We start from the raw sequence: 20,239 nt of genomic DNA on the forward strand, positions 1-20,239 counted from the left end.
GGCATGTATAGGCCAAGAAAATAACTTTAGGAATACCAAAGGTCCAAAAGGTGGACGGAGGGTTTTTTTAACCTGAAACTATCAGTTCTGGCCTTTTGCCGTACAATATATCTCGCGGGTTAAAAGGGGTGTGACAAAAGTCATGAAGAAGACATCGTTATTTTCATTTTTCAAAATTCAGTGTCAACCCACTAGGAAGTAAAGGAGCTCTTTATTGTTGAACTGATTACAACTTTAGAAATAACTGTTTTGCTGAACCTGACGGGTGGACTTTGAAACAGTAATGGCCACTAATCTTAATAACCAGAGACAAATAGGACGGTAATAATTTTTTTAGAGCATCTCAATTGCTGGATACGTAATAAATTTATAAACTGATTAGTAACAAATTAAAATATGATGAAAGAAATCAAGAAAAAGAATAATACAATCATGAAAAATATTTTAAGATTAATAAAAAAATAAAAATCTTTGATCAGTAGATACAGATAACATCAATTCACAGTTAAAATTTTAAAGTTAAATGAAAGATAATGAACAATTGAATTCTAAAGCCATATGCCTTGCAGCTGCCCTTTTTCCTTAATTCCAAATTCTCCCCTTTACCTTTTTCTTTTGTCCTTGAAGTTCTTTACTACCCCTAAAAAGAGAAAAAAAATCTATTATTCTTAAAAGATATTCATATAAACCATCTTGTTAATTGGAAGCTATAAATCTGGGAGGCACTCGAGCAAATGGTTTATATGATTCTGAGAATCATCACGAGTCAGTAATGAAGGATTAGGAAAAGAATTAGAAGATGACTCAATCAATGTATCAAAGCTCTTCCAATCACCAAAATATTGGCTATTATTAATCCCATTACTATGCTTCACTTCGTCGTGATCATCTTCATTGTTGGCTGTGTAATTCTGTCCACCAAGACTTTTATCGTTGGTACACAAACTTGTCGAAATGGTAGGGCTGTCAAGTTGTGGGAGTTTAACTTGTTGATTCTCAAAGTAATTTTTGCTTGAATTAATGATCATATTTTGATGATGATCATGAGATGGATTGAATGTAAATTGGTGGAAATTTGTTGTTTGGTTGAATGCATTGTTGAAAGGTTGATGCATTGGAGTTGAGATTTCAGGTCTATAAGTGGTGTTTGTTCCTCTAATATAATAAGAATTTTGCCATGCTAAATCTAAACATGGTTGCTTGTTTGGAGTTGCCTTCTTGAATGCCCTGCATACCACCCATCCTTCTTCCTATAAAATCAAATTTCAATTAATTAGCTAGCTATCTAAAAGGGAAAATGAAATATTTAATACTCCCTAATTAAGTTAGTATATGAACCAAGTGGAGTAATGTAATTGTCTCCCACTAGGATTGACTTTTTTCTTTTTGTTTTAATTCGATAAAATGTTCAGTTACATGATTGCATCACTTCTTTCATTGCACTCAAGACACCTTTAGAAGAAACAAACTTTAAAGAAAAAAGTGGACAGTGAGCACTTCACAATGTAAACTATAAGAACTTACACTGTTAATGAAAGATTTAAGTCATATACCCTGATAGTATTATAAAGAATCTTTACAACTAGTGTTAGTTTTTTCACACCACCGATTATTGCATAAAATTTCATCTATAATTACCTTATATACCTGATTGTATGAATATATTTACACTGTTAGTACATAAAACTTAAATCGTTTCATGAGATACCTTATAGCAAGGAGTGTCATGGGAATACACCGTCTATGTAGTAAAAAAAAGTATGCATATATACTATATGTTGTCTTTCCTTGATTTTTTTGTATGTTTACTTTTATATATTTTGACATCTCTTAATAAAAATACTAGTTCCTCCACTGTTTAACTAGTGTTATTTTTTCACGTCACCGATTATTACATAAAAATTTATCTATAATTACTTTATTTATAGACCTGATTTTGTTAATATCTTTTATATTATCAGTACATAAAACTTACTATAAATCGTTTCGTGGGATATACAAAAAGGTCTTTTGAAGATAACACTAGTATTCATCAAGTAGACGAAGAAATAAGGGTTTACCTGAGGAGGAGCATGTTCAGAGGATTGGAGCCTGTATTCATGCATGATCCAATCACTTTTTCTTCCATTTGGAGCTCTTCCTTTATAGAAAACTAACGTCTTTCGCATACCTATTATCTTCTCCTTCGATAACACTGCCTTATCTCTTCCTGTTGCCTTCCAAAATCCAGCTGTTGTGGCTCTATTTGTCCTCGTTCCCGTCGGATATTTCCTGTCCTTGTGACTGAAAAAATACCACTCATTTTGTTCTTCATATCCCAATTTACACCTACCTGCAATACGTGAGATAATTTTAACCAAAGAAAATAATTAGATTAAAAGTTCATGACAATGTGAAACATTCAACATTTAAGCTATATATCATTAACCCCGGACTTCTGGAGCCTTGAGCAACTTTAAAATTATTTCCGTGTGACCTATAGGCCACGGCTTCGAGACGTAAAAGCAACCACAAATGCTTGCATTAGGACAGCTAGGCTGTCTACATCAAATCTCTTGGAGTGCGTGACAGAGCCATGCTTTAAAGTTATTGGGTTCGAAATTTTTGTTTCTTTAAGTTATTGAGTTCTAAATTAAGAATTTATACATATTCAATGGATTTCTTAAGACAAATATATGGTTTGGAGAAATGTTATTGAGTTCGGCCAAATCCATAACATATACGCTCGCTCCGCCCCTGTTCCCTGAGCCCTGCGTGAATGCGAGATATTTTGTGCCCTCAATCCTTCTGGTCGAAGTGGTAAAGGAACTGCCTCTCTTATATTTTTTTATTGTTTTTGTTTTTGAAGAAATTAAAAGAAAATGAAAAAAAATAAGAGGCAAAGAATTATTGAATGTACCTTCGATATCCCATGGTTCAATTCTGTAGAGATCAATATCAGTGATGACATCAAGGTCAATCTTGAGAGAGTTAATCTTTCTCTTGAGATAATATCCAACAAGTTCTTCCTCTGTTGGATGAAATCTAAATCCTGGCGGAACACATGAGTCCATCTCCATTCTCTATCGATCTTCAAGTTAATGTATATTCTAGCTAAGGAAAAAAAAAATAAAGATCAATAAATAGTTAAGAGAAGACTCGAGAAAAAGAATAAAAGAATGTGAATACTTTCTTATGATCCTTTTGGATATTAAGCTGTTGGATAATATTTTCTTACGATCCTTTTGGCTAGTAAATATTAATAAAAAGGCAACTTTTATAAGAAATACAGACTATCATCTCAATAGTGTGAAGTTGAATATAACACATAAGAGTCAATGTTACACTTCATTATCTTGTAGGTTTCTCATCATTCACATCCATTCGTGAGCACAAGTCATAATCAAGAGGCATATGCTTTTGGTTTTTACTTGAGGTGGAGGGGATAAAGGGTGGGGTTGAGCTTAACTTGATCTATGCACTGATAGATAAAAAGAAATTTGCAGTATTAAGTCGTAAATATAATTAGAGGTAATTGTTCATAATATATTATTGAAATTAATGACCTAAAAAATAAAATAGGAACCTGCTACAACAAGTTAGAATGCATTGCTATAGTAAAAACTTAATTATATTATCGATGTATACTAGCTAAAAAAAAAGCTAGTTACATGTTTTTTTGGTTGTATTTTTCATCATTACTTAGTTTTTTTGTGGGTAGATTACAAAGTGCAGACCACTAGTGGGATCTAAGAAAAACAAAGTATAAACATGAAAATCCACAAGAAATGATTAATAATCCAATGGCCTTAGTTGCATGTAATTAATTGTAGTTATCAATTAGACCAGAGAAAATAGCAGCCGAAAACGTTGACTTCTTTTATTGTTATTTTTAAAACAAAATGAAAAAGATGTTTTATATTCCAAGTCCAAGATGTAAGCAAAAAATGTGGATATATATATGATTTCTTTGAGTGCATTCTACTCAATAACACATGATATCCCTTCAGAAAAAACCCTTTTCGCACCAAGATATGCGTCCAATCTCAATACCACGTTCAGTTCATGACCTAAGAGTTATAACATTCAAGAAAGATCAATCAATTACCTTTTACTCAGAGAGAAAGAAGAGCAAAGTAAGAATCTTGAATTAATACTTTGCATGACTTACGATTGGAGGAATTTAAAATAACTTTCATCTTATATCATTAATAACACATGCAATACACACACACACACCCCATGTATATGAGTTCATGCAAATCAACAAAAGAACTAGAGAGAAAGAGAGAGAATGAAATTAAATAAGGAACAAGAGTGAAATTCCACATCTGCAATACTAACCAGAAAATATAAATCCTTTAGCAGATAGCGAACAGAGAAATAGACAAAAGAATGAGGAAATACAAGGGGAGAAATGAAACCCTTGAAAGAATAAGTGTAATGAAGTACTATTGGGAGAAGAGGAGATCAATACTTAAGAATAGGAGAAAAGAGAGGGGCAAGAATAAATGGATAAATCAGGTGTTGGTTGAAATGTTGTTGTTGAGAAAGATATACAAATATATAGAGTTAGCTAACTAGTTGTGTGTGTGATAAGCAGGTAGATGCAAAAAAGGAATGAAATTTATGATTTTGATAGAATGTTTTCCCGATTTGGTCATTAAAGGAAAAGACTTACTTCCTCCGTTTTATTTTATATGGCGGCATTTAATTAAGCATAAAATAAAAAAAAATATTTTTTATTACACATAATAATTATCCTTAAAACATGTGATTTTAAAGATACCATAACGTTATAAAAGCATCTTATTAAAGATATAATAAAATTTTACAATTAAAATTTTTTAATAGTAGGAAGCCATTTTAGAGTTATTAAGTAGGCGTTTGGACATACAAATTGTAAAATTCAAAATAATGGTGAAAAAAATTTTCAAGTGAAAATGGTATTTAAAATTTAGAGTTGTGTTTGGACATAAATTTCAGTTTGGGTTGTTTTTGAAGTTTTGTGAGCGATTTGAATAAAAATTTTGAAAAACAGCTTTTTGCAGCTTTTCAAATTTTCGAAAATTTCCAAAATGCATCTTCAAGTGAAATTGAAAATTTCATGAACAAACGGTGATTTCGAAAAAAAAGTAAAAAAATTTTGAAAAAATCTTCCATCAAATTTTATGTCCAAATGGGCACTAAGTCTATGCACTAAATATATAAATAATAGCTATGCAATCATGTTATTTTATAAGATAATTACATATAAAATTAATTTACAATCTACTAAAAATAACAACTATTACATAAGTTTAACAATATTGATTATGTAAAAAAATTACACTATTAACATATAGTATATAACTTAAATTCATAATTTATAGGACAGGCTAGATAACAAATTAAAATTTAATCTAAGAGAAGAATTTGTTAGGACTTAGGATGGGGGTAGGGGGAGGGTGGGGGTGGGAGTTATTGTTTGTTGATGATTACGCGTGGGGTTGGCAGATAGAAGAAAGGTTTATTTGGACGGCGTGACAACAAATTTTTCACGCCACCGTTATATTATGCTCTAAGATTTTCCACTATAAATCCCTTTTCCTTTATATATTTTTTTTAACAAATCTCTGTCATGTCTATTCGTAATTCATTTCTTTAACGAGGTTTTACTTTGATACCCATGTATTTGTATTTGCTTGTTTTAATTAACAAAGATAACAATAACATTGACAATTTCACCATAAATAATAATAGGAAGAAGGGAAATTTTAGCATGTTGTATGTAGCCAAAAAAAAAAAAGAACAAGCAACAAAGGTGTGATAAGAGTGTTAGAATTAGTTAATCATTAATTAGAGGTTTCGAGTTAAATTTTAGAAATGAAGCTTTTTTCTTATAAGGAGGTTTTATCCCTTAATGAGTTTACTAAGCAGGCCGTTGGTCATAAGTTTTGGAAGCTTTTCTCAAAAAGAAATTTCAAATATGTGTTTGTTTATAGAATTAATCTAGTTTTGAGAGATTTTGAAAATCAAAACTTTAAATTTCAAATCTAGCTTAAGATCTCCTTTTTGGCCAAATCAAAGATTATTTGAGACTTTTTAGCGGAAAAAAATAACTTTTTAACGTGTCAAAACTTTCCTTAAAATTTATGTCCAAACGTATTTTCAATTTTACATCAAACTTCACCAATATTAACTTTTACAAAATATATTTGGGAATCTATATCTAAATGGTCCTTCACGTGAATTAGATGTGCTCGATGTGAGTTTTGAATAGCAGATTTATTAAACCTGAAATTAAAAAAAAAAAAAAAAAAAAAGGAGCAGCAGATCTGTTTCGATTTTCGCGTTTAATTTCTCTTCCCATAGTCCAGCTTTTCTTTGTCTGTTTGGTGCGCCGCCCTTACAGTTACCCAATTGGCAACAACAGAACATCAACACCTGGTCCATTTTTTTTAATGCTATCGTGGGGGTAAGCCATAAAAATTTGTAATTAATTGTTAGAGCTAGTTTATGAAGAAAAAAACATGGTTAGAGCTAGTTAAGCTTAATTTGGCCTCATTTTCCAGGCATGTTATCTAAATTGAAAGATTAATTAGGATGGATGTTTAAGTGAAAATAGTTACAGTAACAATAACATACCCAGTTTATTCCTACAAATAGGATCTAGAGGTAATGGGTATATAAATTTGACAATTACCTTGTGCAAATAGCGAGGTTATTTCTGACAGACTCTTAGCTCATATAAGCATAATCACAACAGTAAAGAAAATAAAATATAGTAGTGAAACTCACGGAAAAGTAAGTGAAAATAGTTAGTGCAAGTAAAATTATATGACACATTTTGCTTGCTTGGACATGTCTTTCAACGAACAAAAACGAATAGTTCACTCCACAAAATAAAGTTAATTAACTTATCTTCCAGCCAAAAGGACATGTGTGAAAAAACCCAGAAACAGAGTCACTTTTTACCACTTTTTTTTTAAACTTACTTTATGGATCAACAATGAACATGTGATTCACATATATTTCTCAATTAAAAATTAAAGTGAGTTTTTTAAATCCTAATTTCATGGGTACCTTTTAGTTTGTAGGCCTTGAGTACAGTAAAAGAGAAGATCTCAAAAACTGGCAGTTTTAAAGAATAATAAAATAAGATCAGGGTGAAATTTAGGCCACGCAAATAGAAAATTCAAGAAAGATTAATTAGAAAAAATTGTAAGCAAAGCATGGGAATAAATACCAAATCTAAGGAACATAGAACTCTATAAATTTTCTAAGGGTCATATCTTCTAGATGCCCCTTTGCCTTCTGTTCAAGGTTTGTAGTGCCGGGATATATGCTTAGGTCTTTAAAATAATGGATCTATTATTAATTCTAATGAAAGAAAAATTTGAAATTTTTAGTGGATAATTTAATATAACTTCCTTATTGAAAATGAAGGCTCCATAGCAGAACCGAAAGAGACAAAAGGAATGGACCCAAGTCTCCTACCAATGGATGTTAAGTACTATCAAACACAATCTAAGATTATTATCATTGCAATCTTATATACCGACCTCTACTTTTCTTTTTTCTTTTAGACATTTTCTTACCAACAAACCACAAATTAACTATTCCATCCTTAATAGGACCTTTCTCCTCTTACCTAGATTTTGATTAATATATAAAAGTATATATGGTGGATTATTATTAATCATGTCACCTTGAAAAGGACACATAATTAAATAGTGACAAAAATATACAAGTCACCATCGTGGGAATTAAGCAAATCTACTAAAAACAACTCACAAAATTTAATATAACGTGGAATTTGTTGTCTTTAGTAGATTTGCTTAATTTGTTGTTTTATATACTCCCTCCGTTCATTTTTACTTGGCATGTATATTAAAAATAGATTTTCATTTTTACTTGTCACTTTACGCATATCAAGAGAAGACAATTTTTTTTCTATTATACCCACAGTATTTATTACTCATTTCAAATCATTTTCTCAAATCCAATAAAATATGCATCAATTAATATGTGTATTATGGTAAATTATGCACTTTATTTATTATTTCTTAAGGGGGCGTGAAAAGTCAAAACGTACCAAATAAAAGTGAACCGAGGAAGTACTACATTTTGCGGAAATTTTGGGTCGAACATATTTATGACATTTCGAAGTCACAATGAATGACTATGAGTCCATTTGGATTAGTTGATTTGAAGTAGCTGATAAGCAGTAGGTGCTGAAAAGCATTTTAAGTGCTGAAAGTGATTTAATAAATAAGCAGTTACGTGTTTGGATACAAGTGCTGAAATTGAGAATAAGTTGCTGCAGTATTTGAGAAAAAAGTGTTGTTTCTGTTAAAATGACTTAAATAACCTTAGAACTGTTTACACTTATAAGGGCATAATTTCTTCAAAATTTTAGATTCCAGATCGATTCAAATACAAAATATTCTATTTGTTATTTTATTTTAAATACAAATGTGCTTAGATAAGAAAACTTTTATGATAAATAAAATTTATTTTATGATAAGCATATAATCATAAGTTATAATAATTAATAAATTGGCAAAAGTTTCTACGTAAAAAATAAACCTAAATAAATATTTGAAGAGAAACAAACAATATCTTCATCACCACAACACTTAGAAAGCAATGGACCAAAAATTTGATATGTCCTCATTTATTACATATAGTTCAAAGATTAATACACAATCACATAGATATAAATATGCAAAGGAATAGAGAATTTGCTTATCTTAAATAGTCAATGAGAATTGCACGCTTGAAGGGGGGGGGGTGAAACAATACTTGAGGCAGTGAGTATCCATGTAAGAGTTTTGTTCTAAAAAAGAATATTTTAAGGATAAAATAGTAAAATCTTAGCCAAACTTAAAGTGCTTATAAGCTAAAAATTCATAAGCTAGGGATGACCAGCTTATGGCTTTTAGCTTATTTTTGACTTATAAGCGAAGGGCTTTAAGTGGACAGTGCATGGATTTCAAAAATGACAGCCCAGACATTGTAATGGAGTGGAAAAGCTTCTAGAGTAAAGAGAGAAGGGTAAAAATAAAATTATTAGGAGCACGATTAGAAAATCAGAAACTAATAATATGCTTTTGCCTACCATAAATAGACCAAAATTTAAATGGGAAATAGACAGACTGGCCAAATAAAGATGTCCCACGTAATTATATTTAATTTTCCTGAAATCCATGGTATGTTCAAACCTTAAAACGCAAATATCCCCAACTATTGCCCCACTAAATATGATACTGTTAGTTGAATATCTCCCTCACACTGTGGACCTTCTATTTATTTTACTAATTTTTTTCAGCATTATTCTACATTAAATTATGCTTCTTTTACCCTTTACTAGTTTGAGAGGTTCATATAAAATAAAGACTGACTTATTTTGAGTCAAGAAGATGCTTCTCTTAATAGGGGGTCGAGCTGGAGCTAGAGCTTCGAACGCCTCCCCTCCCCTCTCCCCACCCCCGGGTTTACATCATAGAATGATACTTAATCAAGATAATATTTGATAACTTATGGGGAGATTTAATTTTGTAGTCTATTATAAATTTTAATATTTTAAAATATTATGATTTTTTTTTCGCAAGAGATCCATAAGAATAACACAAAAAATATCTGAAAAAGAACATATGAAATTTTTGTCGGATCATTTTGTTCTATTTAAATCTATATTATATTAAAATGAGAGTAGTATGCATTGTGGTTAAGCCAAGCCTAAAATGAAGTCACTTGGCAATTTTAGGACAACATTAATAATTAGAAATTATATATAGAAACATAATTAATTGAAGTAGTTTAATGAATCTTATACATAATCTAAATAGATCTTAGACAAATCTAATCTATATATCTATATTTAAATTTATATGTATATTTGTAACAATATCTATATCTATATCTATATCTATATCTATATCTATATCTATATATTGATCCACTCATAGATTTTCTTCTATATTAGCTAGAAATATGGAGGTGAAAATTAATTAAAAACTATAATAAAAAAATAAAAATATATAAAGACGTAAATTGAGATAATCTATGGCTATTATACTTTGGAGTAAGTTAAAATATAAAATAAAACTAAAATTTACTTAAGATATTTAAAGATTTATTGAGTTTGAACTTTAAATAAATTCAAGCAGCAAAATAAGATCTTATATAATTTATACAGATTATTTATAAGGTAAGAGAAAAATTAAATCATCAACAAAAGACATTTTAGTAACAAGAATAATAAATTCATATTAATAATGATAAATCGTGCAAATGAATATTTTATACGTAAATATTACTACAATATTTAGATATAATGTGTTCAAATAATTAAGAAAATATTTTTTTGATAGTTAATATTTGAATTGAGTTCAGTTAGTTTAAGTTTGAAAGCATAACATAATTTTTTGAAAATATGGTCCAATTAAGAAAATAGAATGATAAAAATTATCTGAATTTGAGGTGAGAAATTTTTAAATTTTTTATCTATATTATATAAGAATGAGTGTGGTAAAAATAGATATTAAATTCAATCAGGATAATAAAAATTCACATGACAATGTAATAATATTCGATATTGAATAATATAAAATCAAAAATAAAGAATAAATAGAAAAAAAAATAAAATTCAGATTTTTTATCATAGGAAAAAGGGTAAAACTTATTTAAATTTGAGATGAGAAAGTTTTTATATTATGATAAGAAAATTCATAATATAAGTCCACATAACTCAAGTCTAATAGTAAAATCAAAAACTAAATATACTGAACATTAAAAATAAATTAGAGATAATGTAAGGATATTTACAAATCACAAGTTTAGAAAATAAAATAAAGTAAATATATATATATATATATATATATATATATATATATATATACATAAAAATATTGTTAAATTTTAAATAATTTAAAAATTTTGAGCAATATTTTCAAAATAAAATAAATATTTATTTTATAATTAAAAAATTATATATTTATCTTATATTATTAAAGAAAAGTAGTTGATAATGATATGAAATAAAGTAACAAGTTAATGAAAAGCCACATAACGTAATAAGACTATATATTAGATTAAAAAATAGAAAAATTACGTTAAATTATTAGAAATGAAAAGAAAAGACTACTTGAATTTGAGATTAGAAAACTCTTAAAACTATGATGCAAATTTTCAAATTATAGATAATACCATGAAATTGAAGTCTTATTTATGAAAAATAAAACAATAATAAAAAATAAATTGTTAAATTACAAAATAAATTTCTAATATAGGTGATTTTACAAAAATTAAATTTGTATCTAAAACGAAAAAAGAAAGAAAATTTATGTAAAAAAATAAAATGACAGTGAAAATATTACTACAAAATTTAGATTTAATATGTTTAAACGATTATGAATTTATTTTAATATGATTAATATCTGAATAGAGTGCAGTTAGTTTCAGTTTGAACGCATAACATAATTTTTTGAAAATGCGGTCCAGTTTAGAAAATAAAATCATAAGAATTATTTGAATTTGAGATGAGATTTTTTTTGTTTTTGAAAATATTACGTAAAGAACTAGAATCACAGTAAAAATATTATTACAATATTTAGAAATAATTCGTTCAAAAAAATTAAGAATTTTTTTTCTATGATTAAATAAAATTTTAAAAATATAAAATAAATTTCTCATATTGGTAATCTTACTAATGAAAATTAAAAATTAAATTGTATCTTATAGCTAAAAAGAAAGAAAATTTAACTGCATTTATACAAAATTAATTATAAGAGAACTCAATACATTTGGAATATGCTAATCAAATAGTCTATGTATTAATATTTTATACCAATTAAAAGTTACAATTTAAAACAAAAACATGACATTATTTTGGTTATGGGTAAAACATTAATATAAAACTAATTAACATTTATAGTAGGGAAGAGAACGTATATAAAAAAATTGAGGTAGTGAGAGGAAACTTATACTTTAAATTAATCTAAAATAGATAAAGAAAAATAATTAAATTATATTTAAAAATATTATTGATAAATTTAAATGATTAAAATATTATGAATAAGAGGATAAAAACATAAAAATATACCAAATTTCAAAATAGAACATTTATTTTTATTAAATACTATTAAAAGGATAATAAGCAAGACATTAATTTAATTATAAGCTAATAAAAAATTATATGATAGTACAATAATATTAAATATTAAATAATACAATAACTATAAGAAAAGAACAAAAAAAAATTACGTAAAAATGATGTGAAGAATAAGACATATTTGACTTCCAGATAAAAATAAAGTGATAGTAAGAATTTTGTTATAATAATATGATCTAATGTGCTCGAACAAGACAGATCACAATATGACATGTTTAGCATTCTTTAATATCGATAGCGGAACGAAATGCAAGTACTAAAATTAAGGAGTTAGGTTGCTACAAATATATATTAAAATGATTGGTTGCCCACTACGAGATTTGAACAATAATTTCATATCCTGCTTCATAATTAAATTCTCATGTTATATAATTTTTATTTGAAAGTATATATTTTAAGGTTATTTGTACATGATTCAAACAATCTACATCGCAATTTGAAATGATTTGTCCGCGGATTGTGCGGGTACTAATACTAGTGTAAGTTAATAGAGAAGATCATTACTTCCTCTAGAATTATGGAAGGTGATGCAGTAATTAAATTAGTGGTCGTAGAACCATTTGATTTTTCTTTAAAGTTGTAATCCTAAAATAGGGCAACAAAAGTTTCTGAAGCTAGAACACAAGAAGATTGTGTTTTTCCTATGTGTTTTGTTTCCAAAATGTCAAAAGAAGGAACAATCACTTATGTGACTATGACTTATCAAAGGCATGAGAACCTTATAGCTCCTATTTAGTTGAAGTGTATTGATGTGAACGCTTCTCCAGCCGCCAATTCCCAAAAATAAAATGATAACCGTAATCAATTACAGATGTAATTATACTTTTTTTTTATTTAAAAAAGCAACTTTTTTTTTATTAATAACAGAAAAGAAAAATACAACAATTAGGGGGACAATAGCACCGATATTGTTACCCATATGCCTTGGCTATATAATCACTCTTCTGCGCCTCACATTGCCTATGGCAGCCTCATGTAGAGGATTCATGGTGTAGCTGCCTGCAAAGTCTCACGAGAGCATATAATCTCATAGTTGTGTGGATATTTTCCAAAGGCATAGGACCAAGACAACACAAACCGGGCTAAACCTTACCTTACTAATCCTATTGAGATATAAAAAACCTCACCTACTAGCATGCATGTAAAAAAAAAGAACTAGAAAGTACCAAATATTCATTGATCATCACAGAGTTTATACCATACTTTGTGATGATATTACAAATGATTATACTAATATAATGGTAGAATAAAATGATGAAGGAATTACAATGTTGTCCCTTCTTGTCCGCACTTGTAAATTCTTCAATTTGTAATTCTTTTTCATCACAACCCCAATTCTTCAAGATGTATTCAAAATTCATGATTTTTTTTTTGAACGATTAGACTTTGTAGATGCAGTTGGGGCGACCTTCTTTTGTTTGACAACTCTCATTGGAGGTCGCCTAACATTTAAAAATCACTAACCTTGTCATCCCAACTATTTTTCCTTGTATGAGATTTGCAACTTTTTTCACTTATGTGGCGTGAATAGTGGCGGCGACACTATTCACAAAAAATCTCTAGACTCCTCTAGAGAAGAAATTTTGGGCTCAAATCTCTCTAGAACCGTCACAGAATTTGTGTTAATTCCTCTAGTCAGTACTTGTAATTATACTCAGTTAATAATGACATGATTTTCGCGACATGTTTTGTGGGGCATTCTTGACCTCTAAGTGTTTATGGCAAGATAAGAATTGAGGATGCTGAAAAGTATAATATATTACACCAAACATGGTAATTTAAGAATCAGTAATTACAAACTAAACTAAGAATGTACACTTTCTATGTCTCGGACATGATTTTATAGCAACATAAATATTATAGCATAAAGTCTAAAATTTGAAAGTTTTTTTTCTGTTTCTTAATTTCTCAAATTTCGTATTCAATCAAATTCATTTACATAAAATGAATTGAATGGAGATGAGATAACATTAATTAAATAATAAAAATTTATATGCAAGACACGTATTATGTGTCTATTCGTGTTTTGGTGCAAAAACCGTATAAATTTTCTCCGATCCTAAAGTAACCCTAGTACCACCAATTTTATAAAGCCTTTCTCTTATTTTAGGTTGTCTTGTGGGTGGGGTAGGGGCAAGAGGGGATGGGATTGCTTTGGCCAATGACAAGCAGCAATAGTGTAAACTAAGCAAGTGGGACGGTTTGTGGGCCTGTGGAAGTTTTGCTGCACTAACCTGCCCCTACCCTAAATTTTCAACCCTTTTCATCATATGACGATCGCATGTCAAATTACAAATCCCAGTATCTCAACATTAAATACATCAAGAAAGCCACTCCCCAGAGGAAATGAAGTTTCATCAGTGAAACCTGAAAGGGTATAATTAATTTTTTGAGTGAAAGTATCTACATTAACTGATAGATTAGAGCCAGAGTCTTTGCATTAATTGTCATATTAATATAAACTAACTTATTTCATGATAAGTAACTTTTTACGACTTATTAAAGTGAGATCTATTTTTACTATCAATTTATAAAACTTAACTAGGGTTGGAGTAAGACATGTATATATATATATATATATATATATATAGGAGTGGTGTGGGGGCACGCCGCAGGGGCGGTGCTAGTGTTTGGTACTAATAGTTTTGATCCAAATTTTATATTTATAATAAGAAACTTATTAAATATATACAAAATTTTAATTTAGAATACACTAACTTAAAATGATTAAAATCTTGAACGCACCGCTTAATAGGGCAGGAGTGTATTGGCTACTAAACTTGAAAAGGACTTAACAAGGTCCTAGAGAAGGATCTAAAGGGGGGACAACTGAAAAGGATGGAGGGTTATTTTTAAGTAGGGATGAAAATGACAAGTCTCCACACACAGCTCATGTTCTTCTCTTTCTATATTTTCATCAGATATATCATACTATATATAGTTTGATGATTACTTTCGAAGTCTTGTTCCATTTTGTCTCTTTCTTGTTCCTCTCTGTTTTTTTCTTTTTGTTTTTGTTTACCGTTTAATTAGGACAGTTGTGATCTTCTGAGGCTGTAATGTTTGGACCAGCAATAAAATACTAATGCCATGCTATTTCTGATCGTTTCCCTTTTTTTATTGGTACAGTTTGCACTTTTCCAGTAATATACTTGTACTTTTTTATTCTTATAATATTTTTTCTTTTCTTTCGCTCTTTTTGTAATTATGCTGTTAGCTGTTGCTTGCGTTGAAAGCTAGAAGAAGGCAGGATATGATCATCTGAGCAGAAAAGTAGTATTTGTTCTTCTCATATGATTGATTAAATTATATTATCAAATTGATTTTAATTTGTTTTTCTCTATATGGTGTAAATACTTCCTTCTGAATGCTGAGTAGGCTAGCATTTAACTACAGATATTTTCTAGAGTTTGAATAACTTGCCATGATATTCCATAATGACTGGTTAAGGAAAAACGGAAAAGTTAGGAATGGAGCTAGCCTAGGTATGATAGCATGCAGTAAAAATAGTAAAATTTGTGGAATTTGTGTCTGCATGGGCTAATTAATTATTTCTTGAACATTACTTTCACTCCAAAAATCTATATATATTATAACGATCATGATCATAATAAGAATCATAATAATTTGACTATTTAATCTTTTTGTTCTTCCACAAGAGTCTTCAGTGAAAATGTGCAGGGGCGGAACTAGGTGGGTAGAAAGGGGTTCGTTCGCCAAAAATTATAGTACTTTTTTTATAATTAAGGTTAGTTTTTTATTTCATGTATGTATATTAGATATTGAATCCCCTTAGCTTCTTCGCGTATTTGGTATTTACGTTTTTTATTTTTTTAATGCCCTTGGTGAAAATTCTACTTCCGCCCCTATATATTCTCCAATTTACAAAATGGTTATCTAACATCTGCTACAACTTGAAGTCGTTTCCTTATGAAATGTATATAGTGTTCTTACAAGACTATATTTACTTGCAATCTTCACTGAGTATTATTATTTCCTCAAAGATGGTACAATTTAATTTGACAGTCAAAAAACAATAATCTAAGTCGCAATGTGCGAATTCGAATCTCAATAGTCATGTACTCAACTACTCATCTCTCATGGTTACTGTTGTCCAGTTAAATCTTCCCTACTTCTTGTTAAGTGTTATGTTAAAAAGAATCAAAAAATACTGCGATTATTCTTTTCTTCTTTATCTTGTTAAAAATATAATGTAAATTATAGGACTTTTTTCACTTTTAGCTTGCGCCAGAAACTATTAACATTCGGTTGCCGAAAAAGTATATAAAATTTATATTTAACATACAAAATATATTTTTTTATTATTATTTTGAGATTGGCTATACAGTGTCATTTTCCCGGATATGGAAGAATCCCACTTGGAGCCCCAGTACAACAAAAGCTGCTAGCTAGAGTTGAAGCCCAATATTTATTTATCATTGGATAGACTCGGGCTCTTGGGACATATCTGCATGAATCTTGTAGAAATGACAACATGTAGCCATTCTTGAGGACCACTATTCAAAAATTAGCTAATTTATCCTGAATTTTAGTTTTTTAGTTTAATTTTTCAGGATACAAAATCCTAAAATTAAGATTCTGAGTTCAAATTTTTAGTAAAAGAATAAGTACCGATTAATTTTTAAATAGCATCCATAAGAATGGCTATTTCTGTACTCTCCCCCTCCCCCTTGGGATCATGTTTGCAGAAATAATCCTTGGGGTCTTGGGGTCATGTTTGCAAAAATAACCCTTTACAATTATGGGCTGAATACAGCTAACTTAAACAGCCCGGCCTGAGTTGTGATAAATGAATACTATGAACTAGTATTATATTAGATAATCACATTAGCATTATTTATATCTATATCTATCTATATCTATACTATATTAAAAGTACGAAGGCCCTTAGCGAAATGTCTTTCGCCTTTTTTACCCTTTAAAAATTACTTTCACATTATACAAAATTGTAATTTAATTATTCTCCTAATATATAGGATTTTAAAATCAAATAATATTTTATTTATTAAATCTTTGATTATTTGAACTAGCTCATAATATTTAGAATTATTGAAATTTACTATAAATAAACAACTTTGACATTTCTAGATCCTTTTACCCATAAAAACAACGTACTTCAAAATTAGAAAAAGAAAAAATTAATTTGAATTAAACTATTCAAAATGCGTAGGAGGAAATTGTATCTACTTTCGCCTTTGAAAGATGTTCGTTTCTGACAACCAAGCAGCAACCAAGGATCTGTAGCAAATTTTATTATCAATTTGATTCCTTTGAAATAATTTTTTAGAAAAAAAGTATCCTAAATGTAAATAAACAAGAAAATTATCTCTTTAAGAAGGAACAAAGTTGTCTTTAAAGTATTTAACTATTCCTAATTTATATAAAAAAGAAATATCTTGGGTATAATTACAATTTTTTCTAAAATGAATTATGAAATACACTTTGATTTACATGGTTAAATTCTAATATAAATATAAATAATAACAAAAAAAAAAGGTAAAAGATACCCTAACACTCCTACCATAAATAAATGAGAAAAATAGTTTTCAAGAAGGGACCAATTTGTCTTTAATTTCTAAAATCTAGGTTAAATAAAAGAGAAAAATATCTTTTTAAAGAGGAATCAATTATTTGCCATTCCAAATTCTCGACAACTTTGCTACTTATCAAACAAAAACTTAAGAATGGTTTTGTTTACATTTTTAATTACTCCTAACATTTTGTTTTTAAAAAATGTTATGTTCTTATATTGAACATTTTTTTTTGTGGGAAATGTCAAGTTCATATAATTCAATGTAAGAAACGAACCATCCTTGCTTTTTTATAAAATTATAGTTAATGTATCTTTGTCTCCAAAAGCAAGAATATTATAACACAAACTATTATTTATGGATGAACATATCTTTTTGTAATGTTAATAGATCATATTACTCTTCAATGATGTACTATTTCTTCAAAACATTATACATACAAAAATATAAAATTATTTAATAACGAATAATAAATAAAACTATAGCATATTCATAGCTCCGTATATAATTGGGGTATCCTCTTTATTGTTCAATTTTTTTAGAATAATACAAACTTGTTATATTCAGTTTAACCTTTTAAGTTGTTTCCTATAAAGAAGTTTAGAGATTACTGCTAATACAAATTAACATATTGTGCTTATTCTGAGCTTTTAAATTAAATACAAAGCCCATATATCAAAATCCAATAAAATATATCAGGACTTTGTGGGGCGACGTTTCTTTTCTTATAGAATTAATTAAACAAAATTAACATTCATATTTTTAGGAAGTTAACTATTTCCTTTAGTTTAAATTCTATATCTAGATTAATAATATTTATGTGATTTTTATTAAGATTTTGATTGTAATATGGGTACACGCGCAGCGCGCGTACCCTAAGACTAGTATAATAAATAATGTAGGATGAAGTTGCGATCAACTCTCATATTTCTGTGACAAACTAAGCATACTCTTTGTTCAACCTCCAATTTAGATCGTAGTAGAGAAGTAGATCCATGTTTACCCATAAAATGGTACACTTGAATTTATACGTGGTTTATAAACAAGTGAATCGACTTGATCCTAAAATGATAAACAAATTAGGTAAAAATATATGACTTAGCATTGAAATCGAGATAAAACAGTAGAAATCTTGATTCCGGGAGTAGGCTTCCGGAGGCAGTAGTAACAGTATAAATAAGCAAGAAGATAAAATATTATTGAATTTTGAACAAAGTATGGTATATGCTCGTATGAAATTCGTGTCCCTTACAATGGTTCTAAAGCTCACTATTTATAATTGCACCTAGGGAATAAGGTCCTAGGATCAAGCCCCTCTTTAATGACAATTACGAGGGCCATGGAAGAATGTGTAATAGTAGGCAGTGAATGTCATATTTTTTGTAATGGACCATATACTTAATGGATAGAATATTCTTCATTAAATACTACTGGGTGACACGCATTTACTTCGTTTTTATGAATACCATTCTCTTCGGTAACAAACGAGATCGTTGCCTTCAAACTTGATTGTTTTTTGTCTTCGGCTCTACGTATCTCTTTATCATGCAAGCATTTAACATGAATATATTTTGGCATATACAGATAGTCCCCCTGCTTTCCGGTGGCATAACCTTGTGTCACCGGGAAGTTGATAAAGATATTTTTCTTGGCGGAAAATTCTCTGACCCCCTCTAAAAAATTTCTGATGGTTGATTAGACACACATCTCTCTGCATTTTATGCCCCAAACATGCATCATCCCACGATTCAACAACACTTTTGTCGGTTATCGAGGTAATTATGGCCACGATCTTAGCCGCCTATTTCTTTAATTATACGCATCAACATTCTCCATTTACACGTAATAACTTTCCAAACTCTCTCTAACTCTATTTACTCAACTCATACCTATTTTCAACTTTCTCTAATCTTCTTTTTCAGAAAAAATCTTTTCTCACTTCTACTAAATATGGCTTCTTCTTTCAAAAATCCCAGTTCTTCAAAGAATGAAAGAAGTGCTGATGATGATGCTCCTCCCACAGTGAGCATCATTATTCCCAAAAGCTTATTACAACTAAGGACTTCGAAGAGAATTACCCTTCTACTAACCCCCGAACATGGGTTGTTGGCGTGTATCCTTCTTCCGTCCGTCCTTCTAGTATCCCTGTTGTGAAGTAAGATTGTGGCTGTCATAGATCGCTCCTGATTTGCTGGAGAGAATAATCTTCTTAAGAAGGGTTTATGTATGTTTATACATATCTCTTTACTTTGGGCCCATTCTCATTGAGTGGGGGGCTTGACTCTGTTATCCTGGAGTTATGCCTTCGTTACCAAGTCTGCTTGGCACATGTGCGCCCTTCTGTGTGGAGGAGTATTGCTTGTCTTCGACGACTATGCCAGGAGATGGGGGAAGAAAAATCTTCCTAACTCGGCTGATGAACCTTTATTCACCAAAGATTTTTCATGGGGAAATGATAAACTTTAGTAAAAGTGGTCACTATGCTTTGCTCACCAGCATGGATGATGACAACGACCGGGGGTGAATGGAGCGGTTCATTGTAGTTGCTACC

At 29.4% G+C, this 20,239-nt stretch overlaps 1 protein-coding gene across 3 annotated transcripts; it reads right to left on the reverse strand.

Moving 5' to 3' along the window:
- Positions 1–435: 435 nt before the first annotated feature.
- LOC104247168 (NAC domain-containing protein 30-like) lies at positions 436–4,486 on the reverse strand. Of its 3 annotated transcripts, XM_009803124.2 has the most exons (5): positions 4,324–4,486; positions 4,008–4,049; positions 2,900–3,093; positions 2,061–2,332; positions 490–1,250 (listed from the first exon to the last, which is right to left on the reverse strand). In XM_009803124.2, the coding sequence occupies exons 3-5, from the start codon at positions 3,057–3,059 to the stop codon at positions 708–710; spliced, it is 975 nt and encodes a 324-aa protein (XP_009801426.1). In that variant the 5' UTR covers positions 3,060–3,093; positions 4,008–4,049; positions 4,324–4,486; the 3' UTR covers positions 490–707. The 3 variants fall into 3 exon arrangements, with proteins under 3 accessions (XP_009801429.1, XP_009801426.1, XP_009801427.1); XM_009803127.2 differs by lacking the exon at positions 4,008–4,049 and having other exon boundaries at positions 436–1,250; XM_009803125.2 differs by lacking the exon at positions 4,008–4,049 and having other exon boundaries at positions 2,900–3,089.
- Positions 4,487–20,239: the final 15,753 nt, after the last annotated feature.

The sequence above is a fragment of the Nicotiana sylvestris genome, chromosome 6 (genome assembly GCF_000393655.2).
Source record: "Nicotiana sylvestris chromosome 6, ASM39365v2, whole genome shotgun sequence".
Taxonomy (NCBI): Eukaryota; Viridiplantae; Streptophyta; class Magnoliopsida; order Solanales; family Solanaceae; genus Nicotiana; species Nicotiana sylvestris.

Coding starts and splice junctions, on each gene's coding strand:
- LOC104247168 (XM_009803127.2), bottom strand. CDS start 3,059: ATGGAGATGGACTCATGTGTTCCGCCAGGATTTAGATTTCATCCAACA. Junction 2,333..2,899: donor TGAACCATGGGATATCGAAG/GTACATTCAATA, acceptor CACGTATTGCAG/GTAGGTGTAAATTGGGATAT. Junction 1,251..2,060: donor CTGAACATGCTCCTCCTCAG/GTAAACCCTTAT, acceptor TTGATTTTATAG/GAAGAAGGATGGGTGGTATG.